The sequence below is a fragment of the Colossoma macropomum genome, unplaced genomic scaffold (assembly GCF_904425465.1).
Source record: "Colossoma macropomum unplaced genomic scaffold, Colossoma_macropomum, whole genome shotgun sequence".
Classification (NCBI taxonomy): Eukaryota; Metazoa; Chordata; class Actinopteri; order Characiformes; family Serrasalmidae; genus Colossoma; species Colossoma macropomum.
In genome coordinates this window covers 31,067,108-31,092,145 of record NW_023494788.1, presented here as the reverse complement: position 1 = coordinate 31,092,145, position 25,038 = coordinate 31,067,108, and the positions used below count along the sequence as shown (strand labels likewise).

At 36.4% G+C, this 25,038-nt stretch overlaps 2 protein-coding genes across 2 annotated transcripts; one reads left to right on the top strand and one right to left on the bottom strand.

Moving 5' to 3' along the window:
• Positions 1 to 1,860: 1,860 nt before the first annotated feature.
• Positions 1,861 to 3,872, bottom strand: si:ch211-195b11.3 (uncharacterized protein LOC100334344 homolog). The gene is made up of 4 exons (XM_036567901.1): positions 3,751 to 3,872; positions 2,580 to 2,617; positions 2,329 to 2,438; positions 1,861 to 2,085 (listed from the first exon to the last, which is right to left on the bottom strand). The coding sequence occupies exons 1-4, from the start codon at positions 3,797 to 3,799 to the stop codon at positions 2,031 to 2,033; spliced, it is 252 nt and encodes an 83-aa protein (XP_036423794.1). The 5' UTR covers positions 3,800 to 3,872; the 3' UTR covers positions 1,861 to 2,030.
• An 11,717-nt stretch (positions 3,873 to 15,589) lies between these two features.
• On the top strand, positions 15,590 to 24,240 carry sil1 (SIL1 nucleotide exchange factor). The gene is made up of 9 exons (XM_036569170.1): positions 15,590 to 16,155; positions 16,538 to 16,667; positions 16,978 to 17,086; positions 17,618 to 17,729; positions 18,512 to 18,700; positions 20,009 to 20,130; positions 20,214 to 20,310; positions 23,482 to 23,646; positions 23,814 to 24,240. Exons 1-9 carry the CDS (start codon positions 16,078 to 16,080, stop codon positions 24,171 to 24,173), a joined length of 1,362 nt encoding a protein of 453 aa, XP_036425063.1. The 5' UTR covers positions 15,590 to 16,077; the 3' UTR covers positions 24,174 to 24,240.
• The last annotated feature ends 798 nt before the right edge of the window (positions 24,241 to 25,038 follow it).

Here is a 25,038-nt window from a genome sequence, read left to right as displayed (position 1 = left end):
TACAAGTTCAGAAGACCTGTCACTCCAAATCAGTTGATCAATAGAAGTTGCAGGTGAATGCCCTCTTCTAAGACCCACTCCCTGTTAAAAGGTGCCAAAAGTCAGATGCATTCCCAGGAGTGATTCCCAAAGTTAAACAAAATCACAAGCCTATGTTTCTCGTGTGTTGTTTGGAAAACACACTGATAAATGGTCTTTACAGTGTATAGATTACAGTGTAAGTGACATGCCTCATGTCACTTTTCCCAGGTTCTGATGGCCGATGGTGGTGCTATGATGTGCCTATGAGTTAGCCTAGCCGAATAGCCGCTGTTCAGAGTCACTGCTTCACTCACACTGCCATATGCCAATCAGTCACTGACTTGTATCCATACTAGTTTTGACATGCTATTAATATGTTAGTGTGTAGTTTTGGACGCAGCAAAGATCCCAACAACTGTGATCAGTGTAGTGTGACATGGAGTGTCTGAGGCTGAGACCAGGGAGAAATTAAAACGATAGTTCATGCTTTTTTGCCCTAACTTTGTACTGTACAGATCGATCAATGTCTGGCTTGGTACAATGCATCACTTTTTTTTTTGGCATTGTTGCCACCAGTGCATCATGACAACATAAGCCATCAGAATCCTGCAGGAGCGAGGCGGCTGCAGTTTTCAGAGCCAGGCACTGTTAGTTACTCTTCATTGACTGGAACCTCTGCTGACGACCATATACACACAAAGTGTAGTAAATACAGCACATACTGTGTAAAATTATGTAGTGTTTGTGGTTATTATTTTCATATGCGAAATACAAGTATATATTTTTCGAAGAAATGTTACATGTGATTATTGAATAGCATAAGGGTTGCTAGTTTATGCGTGGTTCTGCCAGTAAACCAGTACAGTCTGGTAAAACTGTCCAACTTGACGGCTGTCTTCTCAGCTCCTCACTCATCAGCAACCAGCTACTCTCGCCGACAGCCAAAGTGCAGTTGAATTTAAACAAGACCTTTTCACCCATGTGAGTCAGCAGCCCTCAAGGTGTTTAAATATCTGATGTACCTGAATTCTTTGAAGAACATAAATTTAAATTTTGCATGTGAAAATAATAGCAAAAAATACGACACATTTTTAATAGGCTACGAGTCATATTCAATACAGCTTGTGCCTTCTTGGTCATCAGTAAGTTGTCTCTCAGTTCTTCACTTCGCGCAGCCAGCTCGCTCCAGTGAAATTCTAATGGTCTGTATCTATGTGACGTTTCTTTCAAAAGCCATGTTAGCTACTAAAACAATTCTGAATTCATTTTTCATTCATTTTTTTTGTCCATACACTTTCCATTCATTCAATTAAATTCTTAAAATATTACATACATTGACGCATAATTACTTGATTTTCCTGCCAGCTTTGCAAATTCAGTCAAATGCTTCAAAACGAGTCAATAGCTACCATACCTCCACACAACATTTAGAAGCAGGGTATGTACAGAACTGTAACTTGGGGGAGACTCTTTTAGCTATGATCTCTTCAAGTCTCATCCAAGTTCCTTTGACTCAAAAAGCACTAAAACTGATTAGTAATGATTTCATTAACACTGACAGCTTTAAATGTGAGAAATTGTTTATGTAGAGGTCCTAGTTTTAGATAATTTGTGCTTGTACTGTAAGTGGGATAATCCAATTTGATATTAAGTTTGTAAAACAAATTTTTTTCAGTAGTCTGCAATTTACATGATGTGTCAAAGCAGTTTACAAGTTGACACGTTGTGTTCTATCCAATATTGACTTTGGATTTTCTGCTACTGCAACTTGGCAAATTCAGTGTGTACTTTTAAAAGCATGTTGGTGAGTAGAGCATTTTCCCAAAAAAGGAAGACAAATTGTGTGCTTAATTCTTTTTATTGTTTATAATCCAGGCTTACAATTTGATCAGATGCCAGTTTCACACAAAAACTTAAGTCATAAAGGTGAACTGTTGTGATTAGTAAGTTGTAATCTGACATCCTACAGAAGCATAGAATTCACAATGCGGTTTCTCTGTGTGACATATTCAAGGTGACCCACATCTGCCTTTGTGCATTATTTTCACATGCTGGTTTCGGTTTCTGAAAAAAAAAGTTCAATGAAAAAAAAAATTAAATAGAATTTTCTTTGATGTTCTCTGTTTAGATTTGGCATATACCTGATTAACAACTTCAAAAAATCAGGACAAAATATATTTAGGATTTCTTATACATCCTGTCCTGATGCTTTCATGCTCAGTGCACATATACAAATATTCAGGTGTACTTGCCATTCATTAATTAATTCATTTAATTCATTTTAATTCATCTTTTTACTTGACTTACTTATTTTCCATACATAGAACACACTCAGTTGAGTATGTATTGCCATCGTCACCACACACTGGGTCAAATTCACGGGTGCATACTGAGTTTGTGTACTTATCACAGTCAGCCTAAAATAGATGATGGTGGAGAAGCTTGTCAAACTGAATAATTTTAGTTTGTTCATACATTCACAACATCTGCTGGAGAATGTAAATTATGGAAATTGTATTTTCATTTATTTAGCTGTAGATGATTCAGTCAGTTATTACCTCTCTAGGTTGTGAACTTTGATCCACTTCTGCAAAAGCTGCATAGAGGAAATATAATTGATGAGAAAAGTAAAAACATTTTTATGTTGAATTTTAAACCAGGTAAAGCAGAGATTAGTAATTAAATAAGACATACAAGCAACTACAGTCATACAAACAAATACACCTACTGAGTCTGTTATCGTTTTTAAAGACTTTAACTAGTTACTCTGATCTTCCATTTGATATATACATTTCTAGAACAGTATTGTGTTTTATCAAGCACATGTTCCAAGATTTCAGCTGTTTTTTTGTATGAACCTTGTATGTTGAATATCATTTGACACAATAGCTGTCAAATGATAACCCTAATCCTGCAAGGAACTTGATTGCATCATATTGTTTTAACAGACTCACTGCCATAAGATTTAGGAACTTTTAGTTGCAAGAGCACATGTCAGATTATATACACTGCTACCCTGGAATGACAACATACAGTGGATAGCTGCATCAAACAACTTCCAAAAAGGTCACATATTTACTTGCCACATTTACAGTACTCATTGTTTTCTTTATGAATTTGTTTGTTTATGCAGTTTTTTCATAGTGTTAGCCAAATACTGCCCCACATTTCACATTGCATTAATCACAATTTGCAACAAAGTCTGTCAGCAGAGGCCATGTTTATGGTTTGGACAAATGCCCATTGTGACAAAAGGGTATTGATGGGAAATGAGCTATTTGCACACCTGTTACAACTTTCCCTCTTTAGTGTTTCTTTTAACTCTTGAACGTTATTACAGGCAAACAGTGAGCTGAATGTTACATAATCTCAAGAAAAAGATATAGTCAAAAAAGGCTTTGCTTGAAAAGTGTAATGAGTTTATTTAATTTATAATCTGGGAATAAATACGATTAAGTATTCACTGTATTCCTGTCAGGTTTCTCTGTGTCCCTTCTACTTAGATTCAGACAAAGAGGTCTATATGCATATCAACGGCATGAAAAGTGTAACCTAGACCTACAATAACCTGTTATAACCTATTGAGAACTGTACATCTGTTATAAATTTAAATAAGAAGGTAAGCAAGAAGGAATAATGTGAAAATCAGTCTCCACGTTTTAGTTAGTAAACAATTTTCCTGATAATTTAAGGTAATTTCACTATCCTCACTAATCTGATAGTACTCACCAGAGAGACAAACGAGAACAGAAACACAGATCAGAATAACCACCTTCATGGTCAGAAAGTGTGTGAGACAAAGCAGGTGTGTGTGTCTTTCTGGCTTGTGCTGTTGTCCTGTGTCAGCACTCCTCCCTCCTCTGCTATAATTAACTAAGGGTGGAAAATACCTGAGTAGCCTGTACTGTTCCAGTATACTTTATTAGAATTAAAAAGTATGTTGTTTCAGGATACATTTTATTTGCATAAATGTGACCAACAATAATGATGAAATATCACTCTTTATGCCTTAGCCTTCTTATGTTTAGAACATCCAGAGCCACAAAGGCTCATACCATGTATGAGCTTGTGTGGCTGGTCCAGATTGTGCAAGTTTCTTAATTTTGAAGTACACATAGTGCTAGTGGTCTAGGGGTGCATTTACTACCATTAACGAAAGTTCTTCTACTTATAGTAAACTACCTAGTAAAAAAAATAATAATAAATTGACAATGTAATGTGGTACAAAATTATAACAAAATATAATGCAAAAAAAGTCTCATGCCGACAAAAAATGCCACACAATTGAATTACAAAACATGGCCCTTGATCACAGGTCATACATAAACTAAAAAAATAAAATGCCCCACTCTTCATGGGAAATAGGAATGTCAGCTTTTCATTGCCTAAAACTGTTTAAAGTTTCAGTAATTAACCACACAAAAAATGGCAAAGAAGTAATTTTACTACTTAAGTAACTGTGCAAATATAAATATCGTTAAACTGCCAGCAAGCTACTGCAAAATGTAGTTGAACTTCTAGTTTAATTACATGTAGTTCACTACTTCCCAACACTGATAGATACACTGTGATTATTTTTTACTATAAAACTGAAAGTGCATCATATTTTAGGTTCAAAAAATGTAAACACTAACTGTTAAACTGTTGTTGAACTGTTGTTTTGCACAGCCCAAGCAAAATTCCTTAATGAGAATTTAAAAAAGATAAGCTCCTCAGTCCAAGCTAACGAACCTAGCTAGCTAGCTAACAGGTACTGAGTGAAACACCTGGTAGGCAACTAAACTAGTTTAACAGTAACTACTTACTGTTTCAGTCTGTGTATTAAAGACTTTGAATAAGGTCTAATGTTTACATTACTGAGCTTTTAGCCAGAATCCTCCTTTCAGCTTCAGTGGTTACAGAATACTTTGCGGTGCAAAAACAGAGACCCCCCCCCAGGTATTATATGATTGGCTTGCAACTTACAAGTTCTGATATGATTGGCTGCATTTAACATTAGTCAATCTCTGGTAGTACATCAGAGGCAGAACCATGTACAGAGGCTAAATGGTTCTCCTTTTGTTACAATGTCAAGCTTATATGAGTAGAAAAAATCCTTTTCAAAAAGTTCTATACAGAATGTGTGTAAACACTGGGAATTTGATGAAAGAAATAAAAGCTGAAATCATTCTCTCTAGTATTATTCTGATATTTCACATTCTTAAAATACACTAGTGATCCTAACTGACCTAAGAGAGGGAATGTATACTGGGATTAAATGTCAGGAATTGTATAAAACTGCATTACACATATATGTTTATACACATTGATATTTGACTGAAATATATGTCCCTTATTTTTAATAACTGACAGAGAAAATGGCCACTTTTAAATAAGTTGGCATACATGTCAGATATTGGTAAATTGGATATAAGGTGAATTCATATATGCTAATATGTATTATGTTTGTTATATATATATATATATATATATATATATATATATATATATATATATATATATATATATATATATACACACTACATAGACAAAAATATTGGGACACACCTCCTAATTATTGAGTTCAGGTGTTTCAGCCACACCCATTTATAACAGGTGGTTAAAATTAAACACATTGCCTTGCAATCTCCATAGACAAACACTGACAGTAGAATGGGTCGTACTGATGAGCTCAGTGACTTTAAATGTGGCACTGTCATAGGATGCCATATCTGCCACAACTCAGTTTGTGAAATTTCTGTCCTGCTAGATCCTCCCTGTCAACTGCAAGTGCTATTATTGTGAAATGGAAGCACTTAGGACCATCAACAACTCAGCCACGAAGCAGTAGACCAGGCAAACTCACAGAGTGGGGCCGGTGAGTGCTAAAGCGCACAGTGCCCATCCTCTGCTGAATCACTCACTAAAGAGTTCCAGCTTGCCGCTGGAAACAACATCAGCAAAAGAATTGCACATCAGGAACTTCATGAAATTCTTGCAGCCCCTTGGAATACCATGTCAGCATCTTGGCAACTCCCTAGGAATCAGCTAAGATGCTATAGCAACTGGCTAGCAACACTTTAGCAACCACCTGAAACACTGTATCAACTATTTAGCAACTGCTGGAGGTACCATAGCAACCATCTACCAACATCCTAGCAACAATGTGCAATACCATAGCCACTGCTTAGCAACAGCCTAGCAACCACCCAGAATATAACAGAAACCATCTAGCACCACTTTTGCAACCACCTGGAATACCATATAAACTGCTGTTTTGACAACTAAACAATGAAAGTTACCCCTTTAACTTGGGCCAATAATAACTGCATGAACACAGTATAAACAACCCATTACAGTGCCCTCCTCAAATACTAGCACACCTGGTAAACATGAGCAAAGCAGGCTGTAAAAACATTTCTTATTGCCTATTCTTTTCATCTTTCATTAAAAATATTAACAAAAACCTAACCTTTATTTGACGTACAATGATTGAAAGAAAAAACATCGTCATGATAAAATATTTTTTACTCAAATCTATGTGTGCCACAATTGTGCAGTCTGCCTTCGCAAAGTCAACAGGTCCCATTCACCCCATCCATTTTTTTGCATGTTTTCTACAACCCCATTTCCAAAAAAGTTTAGCAGTTAGCTTTAATACAGAACCATGGTGTTGTAATACATGCAGAATGTGGTTTGACATCATCTTGCTGAAATAAGCAAGGGCTTCCCTGAAAAAGACGTTGTCTGGCATATGGCAGCATATGTTGCCAAAACATGTATCTATCGTTCAGCATTAATGGTGCCTTCACAGATGTGCACGTCACCCATGCCATGCGCACTAATGCACCCCTATACATCATAAATACTGGCTTTTGCACTGTGCACTGATAACAAGCTGAGTGGTCTTTAGTCCAGAGGACACAGTGTCCATGATTTCCAAAAAGAATTTCAAATGTTGCTTCGTCGGACCACAGGGCACTTTCCTACTTCCCCTCACTCAATTTTAAATGAGCTCAGAGAAGAGCTGGTGGTGACTGCAATCCTGACTGAGCCACGGACAGTTCGAGCAAATGATCACCCCTTACTAGTACGCTTAGCTGAGGTCGGCAACCGAAATGGTTAAAATGAAAAATGAAACCACTTTGGGAGCCACAATATTTTATGTCCATTTTACCATCATGGCTACAAGTATGTCTCAGTATGTGCTGATGTGATAGTACAGGCTAAAAATATAAACGTTAAGCAGACTTTGTTCTGTTTAACCTTAGGTCAGCTGTAGCCGCTTTCTCGCTCGCATCTCAGTCAGGAAATTTTTCTGCAAAAGATTCTTGTAAAAACGTCTCTCCAAGTTTGACTTCTTATGAGGCTTTAGTCAGTTTCTCATTCACGGGACAGTCCGATCGAGAAGCTGGCAAAAGAGAAGACGCTTTGCGACTTATGTTTGACAGTTTCTCTTTGCAGATTAAACATATCAGGAAACCAGCTGGAGTGCTTTCAAATGCAGAAAGTCTGTTTGTCTCCAAATGATCGATGTTCGTCTTAAATCTTTCTCTTTGCCATTTCATTAAGCACGAGCTAGGCGAGACTATTGTCAGCATTGCTGTGTGACCAGCAGTCGGCGCATCAGTCTTAGCAGTTATGTGTTGACTTCAGCGTTTAAGACCATTTATTGTGAAAACTGTATTAGAACTGTGTGTTATAACAATTTTCCAGCAAAGGAGAATAATATTATTTTACCTAGAAATCCAATTCTAATGTGGAGTTGCAACAGCTCTGCAGCAGTGGAGAGATTATTCAGGCCTGATTCTCACCCCAAACAGAACCAGGGTCACTGATGAGAATTATGGGGCTAAAGTGTTGCTGAAGTTTAACAAAGAACTCTGAATGTCATGTCTGTACATATCTTGCTGAAATGTTTAAATTGGAGCCATTCTATTTTAACAGTTGACAATGCTTTGCACAAATTGTTTGGTTTGTATACGATTATTTTTGTTGATTTTTTTTTAGGAAAAAACCTGGAATGATTGACTTTGCCTTTACTTAGTCTAAATCACGCCTTTGGTTGTGTAAGTTTGATTGTTGGTTACACTTAAACTTACTTTTTGGTGATCTTTTTGTATATTTGCAGCTTTTCAATTGTATGTTTCTTTCTGGCACATGACTAAATGCAGTGTCTTGTTCACACGTTCAGTTGGGCTCGTTTGGTGTGTCGGGTGGAGATACACAAACATTCTGACAATCATGCTTTGAAAGTAGCTAAAAAGTAGTGCACTACATTTCAAAAAGTAGCTACAAAGTAGCCACTACTTTTTCTGGAAAAGTAGCTAAATCGTAGCTAGCTACAAATTTGGGGAAAGTAGCTACAAAGTAGCTAACTACTAATTTTTCAGTAGCTATCCCAACCCTGCTACAGAATTATGTCTGTTTTTAATGCAGTGATGCCTGAGGGCCCAAAGATCACAGCCAGCAAATACTGGTTTTTGGCCTTTTCTCTTGCATTCACAGATTTCAGATCTTTTAATGCTATTATGTAGTGTAGATGATAAAAAGGAAAAGTTTTGTTGTTTTATATTGAGAAACATTATTCTTGAACTGTTGCAATATTTGATCGTGCAGTTTTTCATAGAGTGGTGAACCCCTCCTCATCTTTACTTCTGAAAGACTCAGCCTGTCTGGAATGCTTTTTTATACCCAATCATTTTACTGACCTGTTGCCAATTAACTACCAGGTGTTTTTTAGCGTAACACAACTTTACCAGCCTTTTGTTGCCCCTGTCCCAACTTTTTTTGGAACGTGTTGTTGGGATTAAATTAAAAAAATGGGCAAATATTTTTCAAAAAACAATAAAATTTCTCAATTTCAACATCTGATATGTTGTCTTTGTACTATTTTCAATGAGATATAGGGTTTAAATGATCTGCACATCATTGCATTTTGTTTATATTTACATTTTGCACAGCATCCCAACTTTTTTGGAAATGGGGTTGTACTGACAAACATTTGCAGTCTAATTATTTAGAAACATACTGAGGTCTGTGTTAATTTCTGAATTTTTTATTACTTGAAATTAAATAAAGTATTAAGTGATAATCCGTGGTGTGATGATACTCTTTGACTAAAACATGAAAATGAAAAGGTAATCATTTTCATTTACTGATCGTTTCAATTCTAATTAATGCGTCATTTTATTTTAAATCATCATGAAATGTTATTTTTATAAATGTTGACATGGCACTAGTCAGTCAGTACATAACTGCTTATTTATTTTCATGAAATCTGTGATGTCATGCAGTTACTTGTACAAATGCATTGTTTTGTATGTGACAGAAACTGTGAAAGAAACAACAAAGGAAAAAATACAGTCATGTCAGAAAGTTTGAGTGCCCCTGGTCAACATATAGTGATGTGAAAAAGTATTTGCTCCAAATTTCTTATTTTTGCATATTTGTCACAACTGAATGTTTAAAATCATCAAACTACTTTTAATATTAGACATATATAACCCACGTAAAAGACAATATTGTGTTTTTAAACAATGATTTCATTTATTATGGGATAAATGCTGTTCAGCCCTACCTGGCCCTATGTGAAAAAGTAATTACCCCACTTAGCTGCTAAATCAACCCATTATCCAAAGTCAGTTGATTTTGAGATGCTGTGGCAAGACCTTAAACAGGCTGTCCATGCTCAAAATCCCTCCAATTCAGCCAAATTAAAACAATTCTGCAAAGAAGAGTTGGCCATAATTTCTGCATAGCAATGTAAAAGACTCAGCGCAAGTTGTTGCAAATGTTTGATCGAAGTTGTTAATACCAAGAGTGGCATGATCAGTTATTAGGTCTAGAGGTAGGGGTGCAGGAAAAACTTGATTCTTGGATGCATTGCGATGCGGACGTGAACGATTCTGAACCGATTCATAAATGTCAAAAATCGATTTTCTAAATATTTTATTTATTCTATAATGCTGACGGAACATAAAATGCGGAACTTGGAAGTGGGTAAGTGCAGCGCCCGGACAGTCTGTAGCGGCACATAACAAAAACACAACTGGCGGCTGTATCGTGCTACGTGGACATCCATTACCACAGGATCTTATTTCACCCCAACAGCGCATTTTATCGCAGATGAGTGGCAGAAGCGCCTCAAACAAGAGCAGCGAATGAGTCATCTAGATCACTTCCATTTGATTTATTAATAAAAGATACTGGAAGTAAATGCATTATGGATCATTACAAATACTTTGCTTTAAAACGACCGAGTCCTCACACAGTGAGAAAATAGAAATCCTGTATAGAAAAAAAAAAGATGCATCGAGATGCATCGATAATCATTTTATAATTGCATCGCAGCCCTCTGAATCGTAATCGAATCGTGAGGTGCATAAAGATTCCCACCCCTATCTAGAGGGCAATTACTTTTTCACAATGAGTGATATAGTTTTTGGAATACATTATCTTCAATAAATGGAAGCTGCATTTTGAAAGTTTATTAATGTTGTCTTTGTCTTATATTAAAATGAGCTGGTTGATCTGAAACATTTAAATGTGACACATTAGCAAAAATAGAAGAAATGTAGGTCCACCCACCATGTACATAGACTCATTGACCATATTATCAGAAATACCTTCCAAATTGTGTTTTATGAAAATGCTAAATTATGTTAAAATACATGTTATTTCAGAGTACATTATATCATCATTATTAAAAACTAAATAAGCACAACTAAAACAGGAAAGGACAGTTCTTACTATAGGATCATTTTCAGCCTAGTTGTCAGCAGTCAGATTCTGCTTTTTTTAATGCAGCCAAGCATGTTCACATGGCTTTTACAGACTTTGCTGTAAATGTTAAACGGTTTTGTATTTTGCAGATGTTGATATTTTGCCCTATTGAATTTCATGCCTGCAACACATTCAAAAAAGTTAGGACAGGAGCATGTTTTCCACTGTGTTACATCACCTTTCTTTCGAACACCACTTAATGAACCTTTGGGAACTGAAGACCCCAACTAATCCAGCTTTCAGAGATGATTTTTTTCCAATCTTCTGTTATACAGGTCTTCAGCTATGCAACTGTAATGTGGCACCTGTACTCTCTGATTTCACAGCCATGTTGTAAGAAGTGCAGAATGTTTTTTAGCATTGTCAAGTTGAAATATGCATTGGTGTACATGAAAAAGGCAGCACCTCAAAGGCAGCATGTGTTACTTCAAAATCGGTTCAATATTAATAATGCTTTCACGGATATGCAAGTCACCCACTAACACTTCGCCATCCCACAAAAGAGCCTGGCTTTTAAGCTTTACATTGGAAACAATCTGGATGGTCATGTACTTCTTTGGCCGGAGAACATGGTGTCCATTCAGACCACAATACATGTTTCCAATGTGCATGCGTCCATTTCAGAGAGCTCAAGCCCAGCAGAGCTCTTCACATATGGCTTCCACTGTGCATAATAGAGTAGCTTGCATTGGCAGATGCAGAACCAAATGGTGTTTATTGATAACAATTTTTCCTGAGCACATGCTACGATATACATCACAGAAACATGTCCATTTTTAATGCAGTGCAATTTCAGGGGTCGAAGACTGGTTTTCGGCCTTTTGCACAGAGATTTTTTTGGATTCCCTGAATCTTTTGATGATATTATGCACTGTAGAGGTGAAATCCTTGAAATTCTTCCCTGAGGAATGTTATTTTTAAGAAGTTGGAATATTTGCTGATGCATTTTTGGCAAAGTGGCGAGCCTTGACCCATCGTTGCTCCTAAAAGACTAGGCTTTTCCTGCTTGCTCCTTTTAGAACCAAGCATGATTCCGTCACCTGTTTAAGATGTTTCTTCAACATTTTACAATGTTCCTAGTCCTAACTTTTTTTGGAAGATGTTGCAGACATCAGTTTCACAATGAGCCAGTGGCCCAGGCTGAAATACATTTGGGTAGGCCAACTTGTTAGATTCAATTTCCAAGCAAGCTATGTACTGCAATGTCATAACATCAGTCTATAGCCTATTGCTGACAGCAGTGCAGTCTTCATTTTACCTTTTCCAACACTTACACTCTAATACAAAGCAATAGCAAGTTATGTGAATGCCAAATTCACATAAATCCAACCAACACGTCCCTTCACAACAGCACTCTTCAGTATATGTACAACTGGCACAATTTTGACCCCACAAAGATGACATAATTATAATGAAGTTATAATCAGACAGCTGAGATGTACAAAGCCGAGGAAAAACAACACAAGACCTAACCTAAACCACCGTATGGTAAAGCATATTGCCATGGCAGGCATGAAAAATATTTTCTGAAAATACAGATGAAAATTCATGTAGTAACCTATACTAAAGCAAGGGATAGTTTTACATCGAATTTATTTCCTTAACCTCCCTCTCTCGCTTGTCTCTTTTTCTCTCTTGCTTCTCAGTCTTTACTGATGTGGTTTTTGAGCAGCAAGCAGAACAACCCTAACACTAGTGTAAAGCTGGCCTAAGTGTCAATAAAGAAAAGCAAAATCACAGTGAGACTGAGACCACAAAGGGCAGTGCGAGTGAATCTACGACCTGGATGCCTCAGAGCTGTGTGATGTGCGTGTCGCGTTGAGGGGAAGAGAGGCCGCTGTTGGCATGGGCTGGAGCAGGGTCCGCAGGTCAAAGGTCAAAGCTGCTGGACGCCTCAGAGCCGTGTTGATGCGCGTGCCACGTTGAGGAAGAGAAGCCGCTGCTCACACCCCACTGGCAAGGCAGGCTTCCGGCGACGCTTGGCGGCCTCTCCGGTGAGGAGCGCAGATCTTCTTCTTGGCGATGGAGGCAGGCGGTGGTCGGAGCAGGCTCTTGATGTGGATCTCAGTCAGCACTGTTTTGCCTCTGTTTCTGTTCTAAAACTAGGTTCTGAGCGGCCTATCGTTGGCAATTAGACTTTCAAAATAGATTGACGAAACTTGAAAAACAAACGCAGCTAGATGCAGCTCTTCAATAGTCTAACCTTACAGTTACAACACTTTAAGATTACTAAGTAAATGAAACAAAACGATTAAGACACAAGACAAACAACTAACATTTAAGATTTGCAGAACTTAGCTAAAGTGCAAAACGAGGCGAACGGGCTTCTCTACTTGGAGTTTCTTTAAGGTTACATGTTGGCTGTCTCGCTCCCTTCAGGGCCAACTTTCCCTGTCTTTCTATTTCTTCTTCTCGTTCTCTCCCCCCTGTTTCTCTTTCTTGCTGGCTTTAAAGAAAGAACTTTGAGAGGCGGAGCTAAGGCGGGGAAAAGGTTTTTGTTGGTTTGTTAGGTTACCTATAATAAATATGCAATTTCTTTGAATGCTGCTTTGGAGATTCTGGGTGTGGTTACACTTAAGTAAAAGAAGCATGCAATTTCACATATAAAACATTATTGTTTCCATAGTGACTATTGCAAATGACTATGGAGCTTACAGATCATTATCCCTTAACGTAAACCATGATATGGTTACATACAATAAGTTGAATTCTTAACCATTCTAGTCATATAAGAAGTAGGAACTACTTAGTCAAAAGAATTAAATTGTTAAGACAATTCCGAGGTTATACGTCACATTACTATTTCTAAACAATGCTTACATGAACGGTTACATAATAAGTGATCATAATAATACGTAATAATACGTGATCATAATACGTAATCATCAATAATTCTGTAGATATGTTGGGAGAAACTATATTTAAGTGTACATAGTCACACAAGCTACAAACTTTAGAATCCTACTTCTAATAACACTACAAGAAGACTTGCAAGAAAAGCAGATATATAAGATTAACAGCGATCACGAAATACATGGGTTGTTTCTCAAACAAAAGAAAAAGAAATATTATATAATGGGTGAAATGAACATAGTTGTGAATGATCAAAGATCAATATAATAACCTAGATCAGTGAGGAAGGGTTACAATCCAAGAATCAAAATAACTACTAGAATATAAAAGAACATAGTGTAGAAAGTTAGGTATTAATTCCCTTTGGCAGGGATTAATCAATTCATGCCTGACAAGGTAACATGTTAACAGTAACAGAGGTGTTCTTCACAATTTGATAAAGGAAAGGCATTTGATTGATACTTGATTAAAGATCACATTGTGAATAATTTGCCAGAAAGCAAGGCTCTCAGGAGCCTAGCCTCTGCACAGACCCCAAATTTATGATACTGAAGGAATGCACTTAAGAGTATCTGGCCACCCCGAGGGGTCTGCTCAGGGATTCGTGAGGTCTCAATAGTCCCCTCACCTAGAGTTGATTGGTGGGCCATGTTTGGCCTTTGTTTTAGATAAGATGTCTCTCTTTGTGGGGGAAGGTGAGATGTATGGGTGTGAGAGCGAGGGAAAGGAATTTTCAAAAGTCACAATTTATCAGTATTCCAAAATTTACTTCAGTCATGTCCAAAGGTCTCTTCAGGATGTTTATAAAGGGGTGGCATGACGTTCCATTATGTTGCCCTTAAACTGTTAGTCAAAAGAAAAAGAAAGTCTTCAGACCTCTGGGTCAAAGTAGGTCTGTTCCGAGGTGAGCCACCCCCCTCCCCACTTCTGCACCAGGTTGCCAAAGGGGGGGGGCAGCCAGTGGGGGCTGTGAGACGTGTCTTTAGCAGTCAGCCATAAATTTACTATTGGTCCTTCTAAACATCCTGCCACATGCAGATGCAGATCTCACTTTGCTCAAAAAGTTCTGATCCATTTATGAAATTAAAACAGCAAAGCACGCTACAATATAAAAGCATACATTAAAAATATATTATATGAGGCTGTCTCTATCAAACCCCAGCTAACAGAAGGTATTCTACTCATACAGTTATCCAAAGTACCGGCCAGTTTACCTTGATTGTTGAGTTCTGTATTGCGATACACATTACTATACCCTATGCCATGAATATGCTATTTGACAATAAACTTTCTCAAGCTCGTTTTAGAGTTGGAAACACAACACAACAACTTTGATCTATTTTCTCATTCGATCACCAATATAGACAGCTAAGGAGCTTGTCATGTTTGCCTAATTAGACTGAAGCATAGCAGTATTACAACAGTGAAGTTGATTACGTAAAATGTTAAATATTTTGTCATATTTTATTTTTGTCTGCTTTTTGTGTTTATTTGAATTTTACTTACTTTTCCAGAATTTTTGGAATTCAGTTTGTAATTCTTTCTGTGTCACTTGTGTATCTGTTTCTACCTGGTTGTATGGCATTCATGGAGAATTCATTCTTTCTTTATTTATTTATATCTTGAAAGTAACGTTTAAACTGTATAGTTTATTTTAATAAAGTTTAAGTGAGTAAAATTTACATGAGTATATTATGTCACAGCAGAGGACGTGAGGCAAATTGTGAAACATGTAATAAATTATGGCAAAACTTGATTTGTTTTTAGAGTTCTTGGGAAAACAAAATAATCTGTTCACTTTTTTCAATTTTATTTTCAAAGAACATGAGCAACAGTTTTCATTTTAATCAGTGTGGAGCGTACGTCATGTCAATCACCCACAAATATGGTGTCCTGAGCGACTTTTATTTAGACAAGCGTTAGCAGAGACTCTTAATAACCGGAAACAGATGTGTTAAGAGATGTAAGGGTCTTTGAATAACGTAGATCTGTTAAGGATGCGTTAATTTTGCTGCTAATTTTGTCCCCCCCTCCCCCCACCGCGGACCCTCGCCGCATGTTACCGCCAGGCGTTAGTGCAGTATGTCTGAAACAATCTTTCTGATTGTGCCTTCCGAAATGTACACGTCTGATTTTATGATTGGCTCACGTGTAGCTTAGATGAACTGCGGAAGTTCACAATACCGGTACACTGTGCGTCAACCAAATTCATCGTCTGATAGCTTTATAAACTAAGTTTATGCGTAGGTAAGGCGACTAATTCTGAGGTTTGGAATATTGCGTTAGCTCATTAATGATTTTATTTAAATATCTTCGGTTAGTGAAGGGGATAATGTTAAATATCTAAGTTGTCTGTGTTGTCAGATTTGTTATGATTGAGATATTTAGATCAGGTTTCTTTTTCTACAAGATTATGTTAGTTTTATAATAATCAACATAATGCAAAAAAGAAACAGTGTATTTGCACTTCTCATCTGGTATATATGTATACACCTCGTCTGTGCCCACACTGAAAAGGTGAGTAATTCATTTTATTATACGTAGTTGGTTAGCTAATGTCCATATGCTGGGACGCCTGCCTTTGGGGTGCCGATATCGATTTTTCTGAAGTAATCCAATTTTGGTATGTAACGTTAGAGCTTATAATCATTCTGAGCATTGAGCGGATTTTTTTATAACATACCTGACAGGCTAACCCCGCTAGTCTCTTTCACGAACAGCTTTTTTTGCAGAGTACCAAACATGCAAGCTAATTAAAAATATAATCGTTATCCCAAAATAGGTGCATTACATGGTGTCCCCATGTAGCTCTTTTATTCACACAGTGTTCTGAATGTAACAAATTTATCTCACCTTAGTTTGATTGTTGTACACAAGTAAGAAAGATTTGCCCATTTAGTTTTCTACAGCTCTAACCATTAAAGAGGATGGGGAAGATTTCAGTAAGGAAGAGAAGGCACATGGCACTCAAGATCCTGAGGACTTGGAGGTGTTCCATCCTACAAACGAATGGCGGACTCTCAAACCCGGTTAGTTCACATATTAGTAACCAATTTAACACCCCCCCCCCTTCACAACAACTAGATGTTGCTACTATAAATGGATTTAAACATACATTTCCATCATCTAAACTCAAATGCCAAAACTAGCATAAAAGAATATCTTTATATGCAATACTTTTAGAGGCATTAAACACTTCAGATGTTTCACAAATACTTTAAACAATACTAACTTTCTAAGTTTCTCGATAATGGTGCATTTCACATTAAACTATTTCCTGATGTGCTAATGTAAGTATACCTGCATATACATTTTGCGTACGTATTTACTTTATGACAGGTCAAGCTGTACCAGCAGGCTCTCATGTCAGGCTGAACCTTCAGACAGGGCAAAGAGAAGCCAAACTTGGAGAAGAGAAAGGTCTCAAATACTTGAGAGATGGACAGAGGTATTGTAGAACAAGTATTATGTTAGTATAAACACTATTTGTAAATAGTGGCAAACTTTGCTTAGGCCTTATAATTATTGTTATATTATGTTACATTAAACCAAAATGCTATAAATGTTCTTTTAGAAGTATTTAAATCATGCATAAGGTGACTAATGTCAAACTATACTGTCAGCTTGGTAATCAGTAATGGTTGGCGGATTTGATTGATTTTTGTGTTTTGAAAGCAATGTTTGATTCTGAGCAATGTTTACATTCTTGTGACTCAGTTGGTTTTACTAGAAAGAGGCACATATTGGGGAATTTAGTTTTGTAATTTGTTTTAGGTTTTTGAAAAATTAGATGTAATTTTATGAAATGTTCATTAGTTGTAAAAAAAATAAATAAATAAAATGTTACTTTTTCCTTATTGAAGCTATAGCTTTAGCACCCATTCTCTTTGTCTGGTCCCATGTGTTGCATATGTGACATACCCTATTTGTGCCTTTGAGAATGTAAGGCAGCTAATGTTCTTTGTCCTCCATGAGGCAGGCAAGAACTGATGAACAAGCAGGCTGCTTTTTTCTCAACTCAGAAACTAAAAGAGGCTCTAAAGAAGTTCAAAGGAGAAGATGATAACCCTTCAAAAAAGGACTTAGGGCAGGTATGCTATTGTTCATGGCTGGTCGAATTATACTTCTATGTCTGTTTATCTGCAAATGTGTGAGCATCACGTACAGACGTTCTTGTAGGTGTTGGCTAATGTACTTACATATAATGTGTATATGTACACTAGGGAGCAGTGTCCAAACCAGAATGGACAAAAAAATGTCTCATGTTTTTCTTTTCTCTCTCCGAGAATTAATACTTGCTTCACAGTTTTTGTAATATTTTAAAGATCTGTAAATATTCTATAAATGTTTGTAATGTTGCACCTCTTCTACCTACAGCTCCTCAGACTGCTCCATTTGATTTTGTTGTAGTTCTACTTCTAGCCTAATATTGTTCTGGTCTCATCCCTCCACCAACGGCAATGAGTAGCCAGTTAGCATCTTTTTGGATTACGGCTTCACCTATTTACACAACACATAGTTGAAAATTTGGAGGTGTGCACTGTGTGGCCTCTGCAAGCTATGCTTACCCATGAATGCTTTCTTTTCATCTCGATGTATCATCGCTGTTTTTTCGATTTTTACTGGGAACACTTTAATGATGAATGGACCAACAGAAATCCTTTAAAATGGCTTGCAATCTCTTTACATTAACTTATATGGAAAGTATAGAAAGTTGTTGCCCTCTCCTGTAAAGTAATCATTTTGGAGATATTTGTTTTTCTTTAGACAGTGACGTTATGTTTATCTGCATCTTTGCAGAAGTATTAATCAATCTTAACTTTTCTTCGCTTTTGTTTGCTATTTTAAGCTATTTAATGGTATCTGATTGCAGGCTGAAGAATCTGTGAGGTCCCAGTTTCGCTCAGTAGATGATCTGAAAAGAGACATGGAAGCACTAGACTTTCTAATGGAAACAGACATCCAGATCATGCGTAAACTTTTGTCCCAGTTCAACAGCACCGGCAGTACAGTAGATCAACGAGTAACTGTTCTACTTGACCTAGAGTACCTTGTTCACCAGGTAATGACTTTGTTGTATTTGTGTTTACCATCACATTACTAAAATTAGCCAAAATCAAATTTAACCTCTTAAAGTTTAACTTCTAGTCCCACGCATATTGCATCCTAAGGCTTTAAAGTTAGTAACTAAATGATGTATAACTGTGCAACTGTAAAGTAGTTAAAATCACATTTCTGTGAACATCAATATATTACTGCCCAGTTTTGTTCCCACATTGTTGGGAATTCCAATTCAAATATTTAACTGTTATTTTAGGTACTTTTTGTAATGGTTGTCATTTTAAAAATCTTATGTGTATACCCTGCTGATCAACATTTCTTTCATGATGTTGAGTAATTTACCATAGGTAGACTAAGAGAAAGATTTAGATTCAGTTACTGTGATGAAAAGCCCAAGGCAAGAAGTGAAAACTAAAACAAAACAAAAATAGAAAGATTTCTCTAAAAATGGAGAAGTAATCTCAACTGGTCAGCCAATCTGCACAAACACAGATGAACTTACATGTAAAGGCAAAAAGATTAAAAATGTGACCAAAAATAAATCAGCAGGCCAAAACTCGACTAGCCAAATGAGGGAAATAGTGAGGTGGGGTGAGAGGAGGCTCTGGTGTCTCCCAAAAGACTTTTACAAAGAACTTTAACATTTTATGAAGATTATGTGTAGAACAGACAAGTTGTACTTGCAACTGCTGATTCACCGTTTCATAGTGAAGCTAATAAAATGGAGAGCTGGGTTGGTTTTCAGACATAACATCATTGTGTTGTTTAGTCATCAGTGTGTTCGTCATATACATTTTCTTCATGTCTGTAACAGTCACTCTTACTCAGGCCAAAATCATTCATGGATTCTGAACAATCTCTGCAAAGTCACCTTTCACCCAGTTTTACCACCATATGCCACTCCACCATGTTTGGTAGGATTCTTTTTTGAGATGAGCATAAGCAAGTCCTTATGTCAAATGTCACAATAACTTTCTCAAGAAACAGTCTTACTCCAAGCACCACATCGTACAAACATACACTATGCTTATAGTAAAAGGTATATAATATATAATATTCCATTATAATAATATAATTTCATTACAGGGGATTATTTATACCTTAAGGAAGAATGTGTACATGAGTTGATGTGTGGTAGCTGACTTGAGTTTGCAGACTAGCTCCAGAAGTCTAATATGGTCCTGCTTGTCAGCCACGATAACGTTTTGACAAAATCAGTGCATATAATAATTTTATAATAAATGTTCTGTTCGTTGTACTGTTTGTTTAATTTATTGGTTGTTTGTTTAATTTCATTATTTTTTCATAGGTGGATAATGCACAGAATCTGGTGTCAATGGGTGGAATGAAGCTGGTAACTGATGCCTTAAATAATACAGATGTTAGACTTAAGGAAAGTGCTGCATTTGTACTAGGATCGGCTATTTCAAGGTAAGTTATTTAAAGTATGGTTGTTACTTTTTTAATAAGTAAGCTGATTAAATGATTGATTTGTTGGTGTTTTTTTTTGCAAGTAACCCATCTGTCCAAGTTGAAGCCTTAGAGAGTGGTGCCTTGCAGAAGCTACTGAATTTGCTTGCTACCCCTCACCCAGTGTCAGTTAAGAAAAAGGTAAGAAAACTTTTTTTTTTTTTGTTTCTCTGTTATTCCACTATGGTAAGATGTCTCTTCACCCAGTAAAAAGTATTTTAGGCTCAAATTAGGGACTGGGATTACTGATTAATTGTACTGCAAGGTACCATTGTAAAAGTGAGAACCAGTGGAAGTTGTCTCATGATATGCATTTAACTGCTTTGCATTCCACTTTGCTCACTCTGCTCCTTTTTTTTGCTATTTTATTGCCTTTCTCTTAAACAAAACAGATTTAAGATTAAATATTGAACAAGAAAAGTAAACAAGTATCAGGTCACTGATACTCAACAAAATTTAGCTTGTGTTCACTTTACTTAGCTATTGACTATTAATTTACATTGGTTTATGATGATGTTGATCTGTGGGTACAGTAGGTAAAACTGGCCTTGGTAAGTTTTTCTAGAACAGACCATTTCACATCAAACCACTCTGAATGACTTTGACATCTTAACAAATTAATTTGGTGGAATTCCACTTTTCAGGCATTATTCACATCTTTTTTTTTGCCTGAGATAAAATGCTAAAGCATTGTGTGAGCAACAGCAAAGCAGTGCAGGTGCTAAAACAACACAACAGAATGACATTAAACACAAAAAAACAAACTAAATGAGCAGGACTAAAACTTGTTGAGAACAAAAAGATTTTTCTTTACCCCACAAACTACTTAAGTAAAAGTATTAGTATGTGGAAATACTCAGAAAAGAATGAACAATATAAACCCATTAAAATTAACCTTAAAGGGGAATTCCACCTGTTTTCAAACTTGTATACATACAAGTTTACATGTATACATTGAGATGTAAACAAACCACTCCACTCTAGAGAAATTTAGCAACTTTTATAGTTCACAGATTTTTCTTTTACATTGATATTGACAGGATCCAGAATGCAGAAGATTTTTGTTTCTATATTGAACTTAATATGCCAATGTCCTGCATATACCACTCCACCTTGAATGTACTGTAAAAATACATGTTAGTGTAAGCACAGTTATTTAGCTTACATTAAAAACTAATGAATGTTTCTCATTATTATTATTATTAGTAGTAGTAGTAGTAGTAGTAGTATTCATTGTTTTTTTGCAGAGGCTCACCGGTTCACCGGTTGTCTGTAATTATTATTACAAACACAATTTCAAAAAAAGAATTGAAAACAGTACAAAAACACTATATTTTATGTTTTAAACTTTCATTGTTTTTTGTAAATACATGCTCGTTCCAAATCTGACGCCTGCAACATATCCAAAAAAGTTGAGACAGAAGCATGTTTTCCCACTGTATTCTGCTGTATTACTTTTCTTTTAACAACACTTAAAAATCATCTGGGAACAAAAGACAAAAACATTTCCATTTTTGAAAGCAATTTTTTTGCCATTCTTCTGTTATACAAGTCTCCAGCTGTGCAAGGTCCTTTATTGTTGTATTTTGCGCATATTGTCAATGGGAGACAGTTCTGGACTGCAGAAAGACCAGCCTAGCACCAGCACTCTCTGATTACACAGCCATGCTGTTTTTACATGTGGCTTGGCATTGACATGTTGAAAAAACCATGGGTGTCCCTGAAAAAGATGTCTAGAAAGCAGAACATGTTGCTCAAAATCTTATCAGTGTTAATTGTGCCTTTGCAGATGTGAAACCCTGCCCAATAACATGACAGTTCCTGACTTTTGAAATTAACTGAAAAAGCTAACTGAGACCACAAAACACATTTCTACTGTGCATCATTTAAGATGAGCTCAACCCTAGAGAATCAGCAACATTTCTGAAAGCTGCTGACATACGACTTCCAAACTTGCATTTGTGGAGGCAGCAACAGGCAGTGTTTATTGACAGCAATTTATCAAAGTATTCCTGAGCACATGTGATGATACACATCACAGAAACATGTTTTTTTTAAGGGAGTGCCATCTGAGGGATTGATTGTTTATATACCTTATCCTTCACACACAGAGAATTCTATTGATTACCTGAATCTTTTGATGTTATTAAGCATTATAGAGGGTGAAATACCTAAAATCCTTGCAGTCCTCACTGAGGAACAATATTTTTTATTTAAAGTATTGGATTTTTTGCTGATGCATTTTTGGTGAAGAGCCTTGACTCATCCATGCTCACAAAGGACTAGGTCTTTCCTGAATGCTCCATTTATACCCAAGCATTATTGCATCACCTGTTAATTTTTAATGGAATGTGCTGCTTGCATCAGTTTCAAAATAAACATATATTTACAAAAAACAATGAAATTGTTAATTTAAAACATTACAAGTCTTTGTGCTGTTTTGTTCAAATACAGGTAAATTTATAATTCACAGTTTTCTGTTTTTATCTGCTTTTCACATACGTGCCAACTTTTTTTTGGAAATGGGTTTGTATTTGTAAAGCAAACATGCAGACTAACATTGTAAAGTTAACATATAAACCCACAAAGTATGGTTCTAAAAAGGTACAAATAATCAAGTTCAAGTCAGAATGATACTCCTAAGTCTACTCATGAAGCAAAAGTGAATTATGTCCTTAATGTTTTCTCCCAAATAGATAAATTGAATTTTGCTTTTTCTCAGCAGGGAAATAAGTTTAAAAAACATACTGATTCAAATGATTTGGCAAAATTCTAAATACTGGACATAGGCCTGTCAGATAGTCATTAGACAACTGCTACTATTGGATGATAACTACAAATGATACTGGTCAACACAACAACAGACATATAATTTCTGCATATTTTATTAATGTTATTTATTCTAATATTATTGTTTTTTTCAGAGCAAATAAATGCTAACTGTCAAGATAAATAGCTTTTTAATATAAAGTTCTTAGGTGCCTAAAACATCTGGACAGAACTGCATGTTTATTTGTTTTGGTAAGAGTATTGACTATGCTCCTTTAAATGATCCTAAGTATGTCCCCTGGACTACTCAGTGATGAATGTGTTGGCTTATTAGTGGGAGTGTGTTAGAAGCTCCAAGACAAGGACAGCCCAGGGTCCAAGAATTAATTTTCATGATGCTGATAATGTATTAACTTTAAAGAGTTTATATAAATTTATATCATAATAATACTAATGATAACAATGAAAATGTACTATTATTTATTTTTTCATTACAGTTAAAAGTACATTAATACATGCTTACTGTGATGTTTTTATATCCAGGCTTTGTTTGCATTGGCATGTTTGCTGCATCACTTCCCCTTTGCTCAAAGTCAGTTTGTGAAGCTCGGAGGACTGCAAGTACTTGGTGAGCTGTTCCAAATGCCAGGGGCTGATGCTCTCCATGTGAGAATCGTCACATTGCTCTATGACATGATTACAGAAAAGGTCAGTATTGGTGCATAGATATGCTAAAACACTGATGGTATAAATTGACAGGTATGAACCTGAAATAAATTATGGATTTCAAACCACTCAAAAAATACCACATTTTTAGACCAATAATGTAAAATTCTCAGAGACTCACAGACTTCAACAACAATGTTGTGTTCTAGGAACTGATCTCCCAGACTGGTAAAGATGCTGTGCGAGATTCCTCTCATCAGGATTATTTGCAATATGCTGAATACTCACTTCTGCCCATGTTAGCTGAACAGGGCTGGTGCACCCTAGTGCCTGAGCTTTTAGTCTCTCCTGAGCATGATCGGAGAGAGAAGGCTTTGCATGCTCTTCTGGCCATGATGACCCACTGTCAGGCTCAATATCAGCAGAATCCCTCACTGGCCACCTCTCTCAGCATTCTGCAGAAGGAATACCAGAAACTTGCGCTCACAGAGGAGACCCTGGGGGAAGAGGATGGATACTTTGGAGAGATCTTGGCACTACTGGACTCTTTGGTGCAGAAAATGCACTGAGAAAACAATGAGATAAGTAATTGTGTTCCATTGTGAAAAAGCCAATAAAAAAGCTTGTTTAAATTGAGTCTAAATTGTCATAGTACATTCTGGTACAAAATTTGTCTTGAAGACATTGTAAAGTCTTTAAAAACTGCATATGTATTTATTTATTTATTTTTCTTTTACCATTTTTATGAACCCAGGCTCTTCTATGGGGAAATAAACATTTATCAAGCCAAATACTAGCTTTTCGCCCGTAGCACACAGCTGCCAGTTCTGCAAACTGGACTCAATGCAGACGTCTTCACTGATGTTCAGACAGAGCCAGATCAGGGTTGGCAGATTGGTGGGATCAACATTTTAATGCGACTAACTTTAAAATAATTATTTAACCATGCTATTTTCTCCATTATCTTGTAGTACTTCAATTTTGTCAAAACCCCTTATATAATTTACTTTAGAAATATATGGCCAAAGTTAGTCAGGTGGCAAAGTATTCTACTTGGTTAGTTATAGTTTTCCTAGTTTAGGAATCATAGCGGTGAAGTGGAATGTATTTTTGTCATTGTGTTATTATTTTAACCTGTTACTAATTAAGCTGTTGGAATGTTTGACATTCTTGCCTTTCATTTTGACTAAAAGTGGCTTTAGTAGTGTTATGAGATTGCTGAAGTTTGAGAAAAAGATGGGGGGGTACAGCCTTCTAACTTAAAACAGAATATACCCACAACCCCACCCTGATTTTCAGATTTCCCTCCACCTACAGTCACAAGCACTACTTTTACCACAACTGTAGATCAAAGGTGTAGTCTGTAAAAATACATTTACATAAACTAGGACACTAATCTAGGAATTTGATCAAATCCATTTTAAACTTGCATGA

Excerpts from the sequence above, each read along its gene's own strand:
- si:ch211-195b11.3 (XM_036567901.1), bottom strand. The coding sequence starts at position 3,799 with ATGAAGGTGGTTATTCTGATCTGTGTTTCTGTTCTCGTTTGTCTCTCT. Across the intron at positions 2,618-3,750 it reads TGTTCTCGTTTGTCTCTCTG|CTTTTGCAGAAGTGGATCAA; the intron begins GTGAGTACTATC and ends TCCTCTATGCAG. Across the intron at positions 2,086-2,328 it reads GTTCTATGTATGGAAAATAA|AAACCGAAACCAGCATGTGA; the intron begins GTAAGTCAAGTA and ends TTTTTTTTTCAG.
- sil1 (XM_036569170.1), top strand. The coding sequence starts at position 16,078 with ATGCAAAAAAGAAACAGTGTATTTGCACTTCTCATCTGGTATATATGT. Across the intron at positions 16,668-16,977 it reads ATGGCGGACTCTCAAACCCG|GTCAAGCTGTACCAGCAGGC; the intron begins GTTAGTTCACAT and ends ACTTTATGACAG. Across the intron at positions 20,311-23,481 it reads CAGTGTCAGTTAAGAAAAAG|GCTTTGTTTGCATTGGCATG; the intron begins GTAAGAAAACTT and ends TTTTATATCCAG.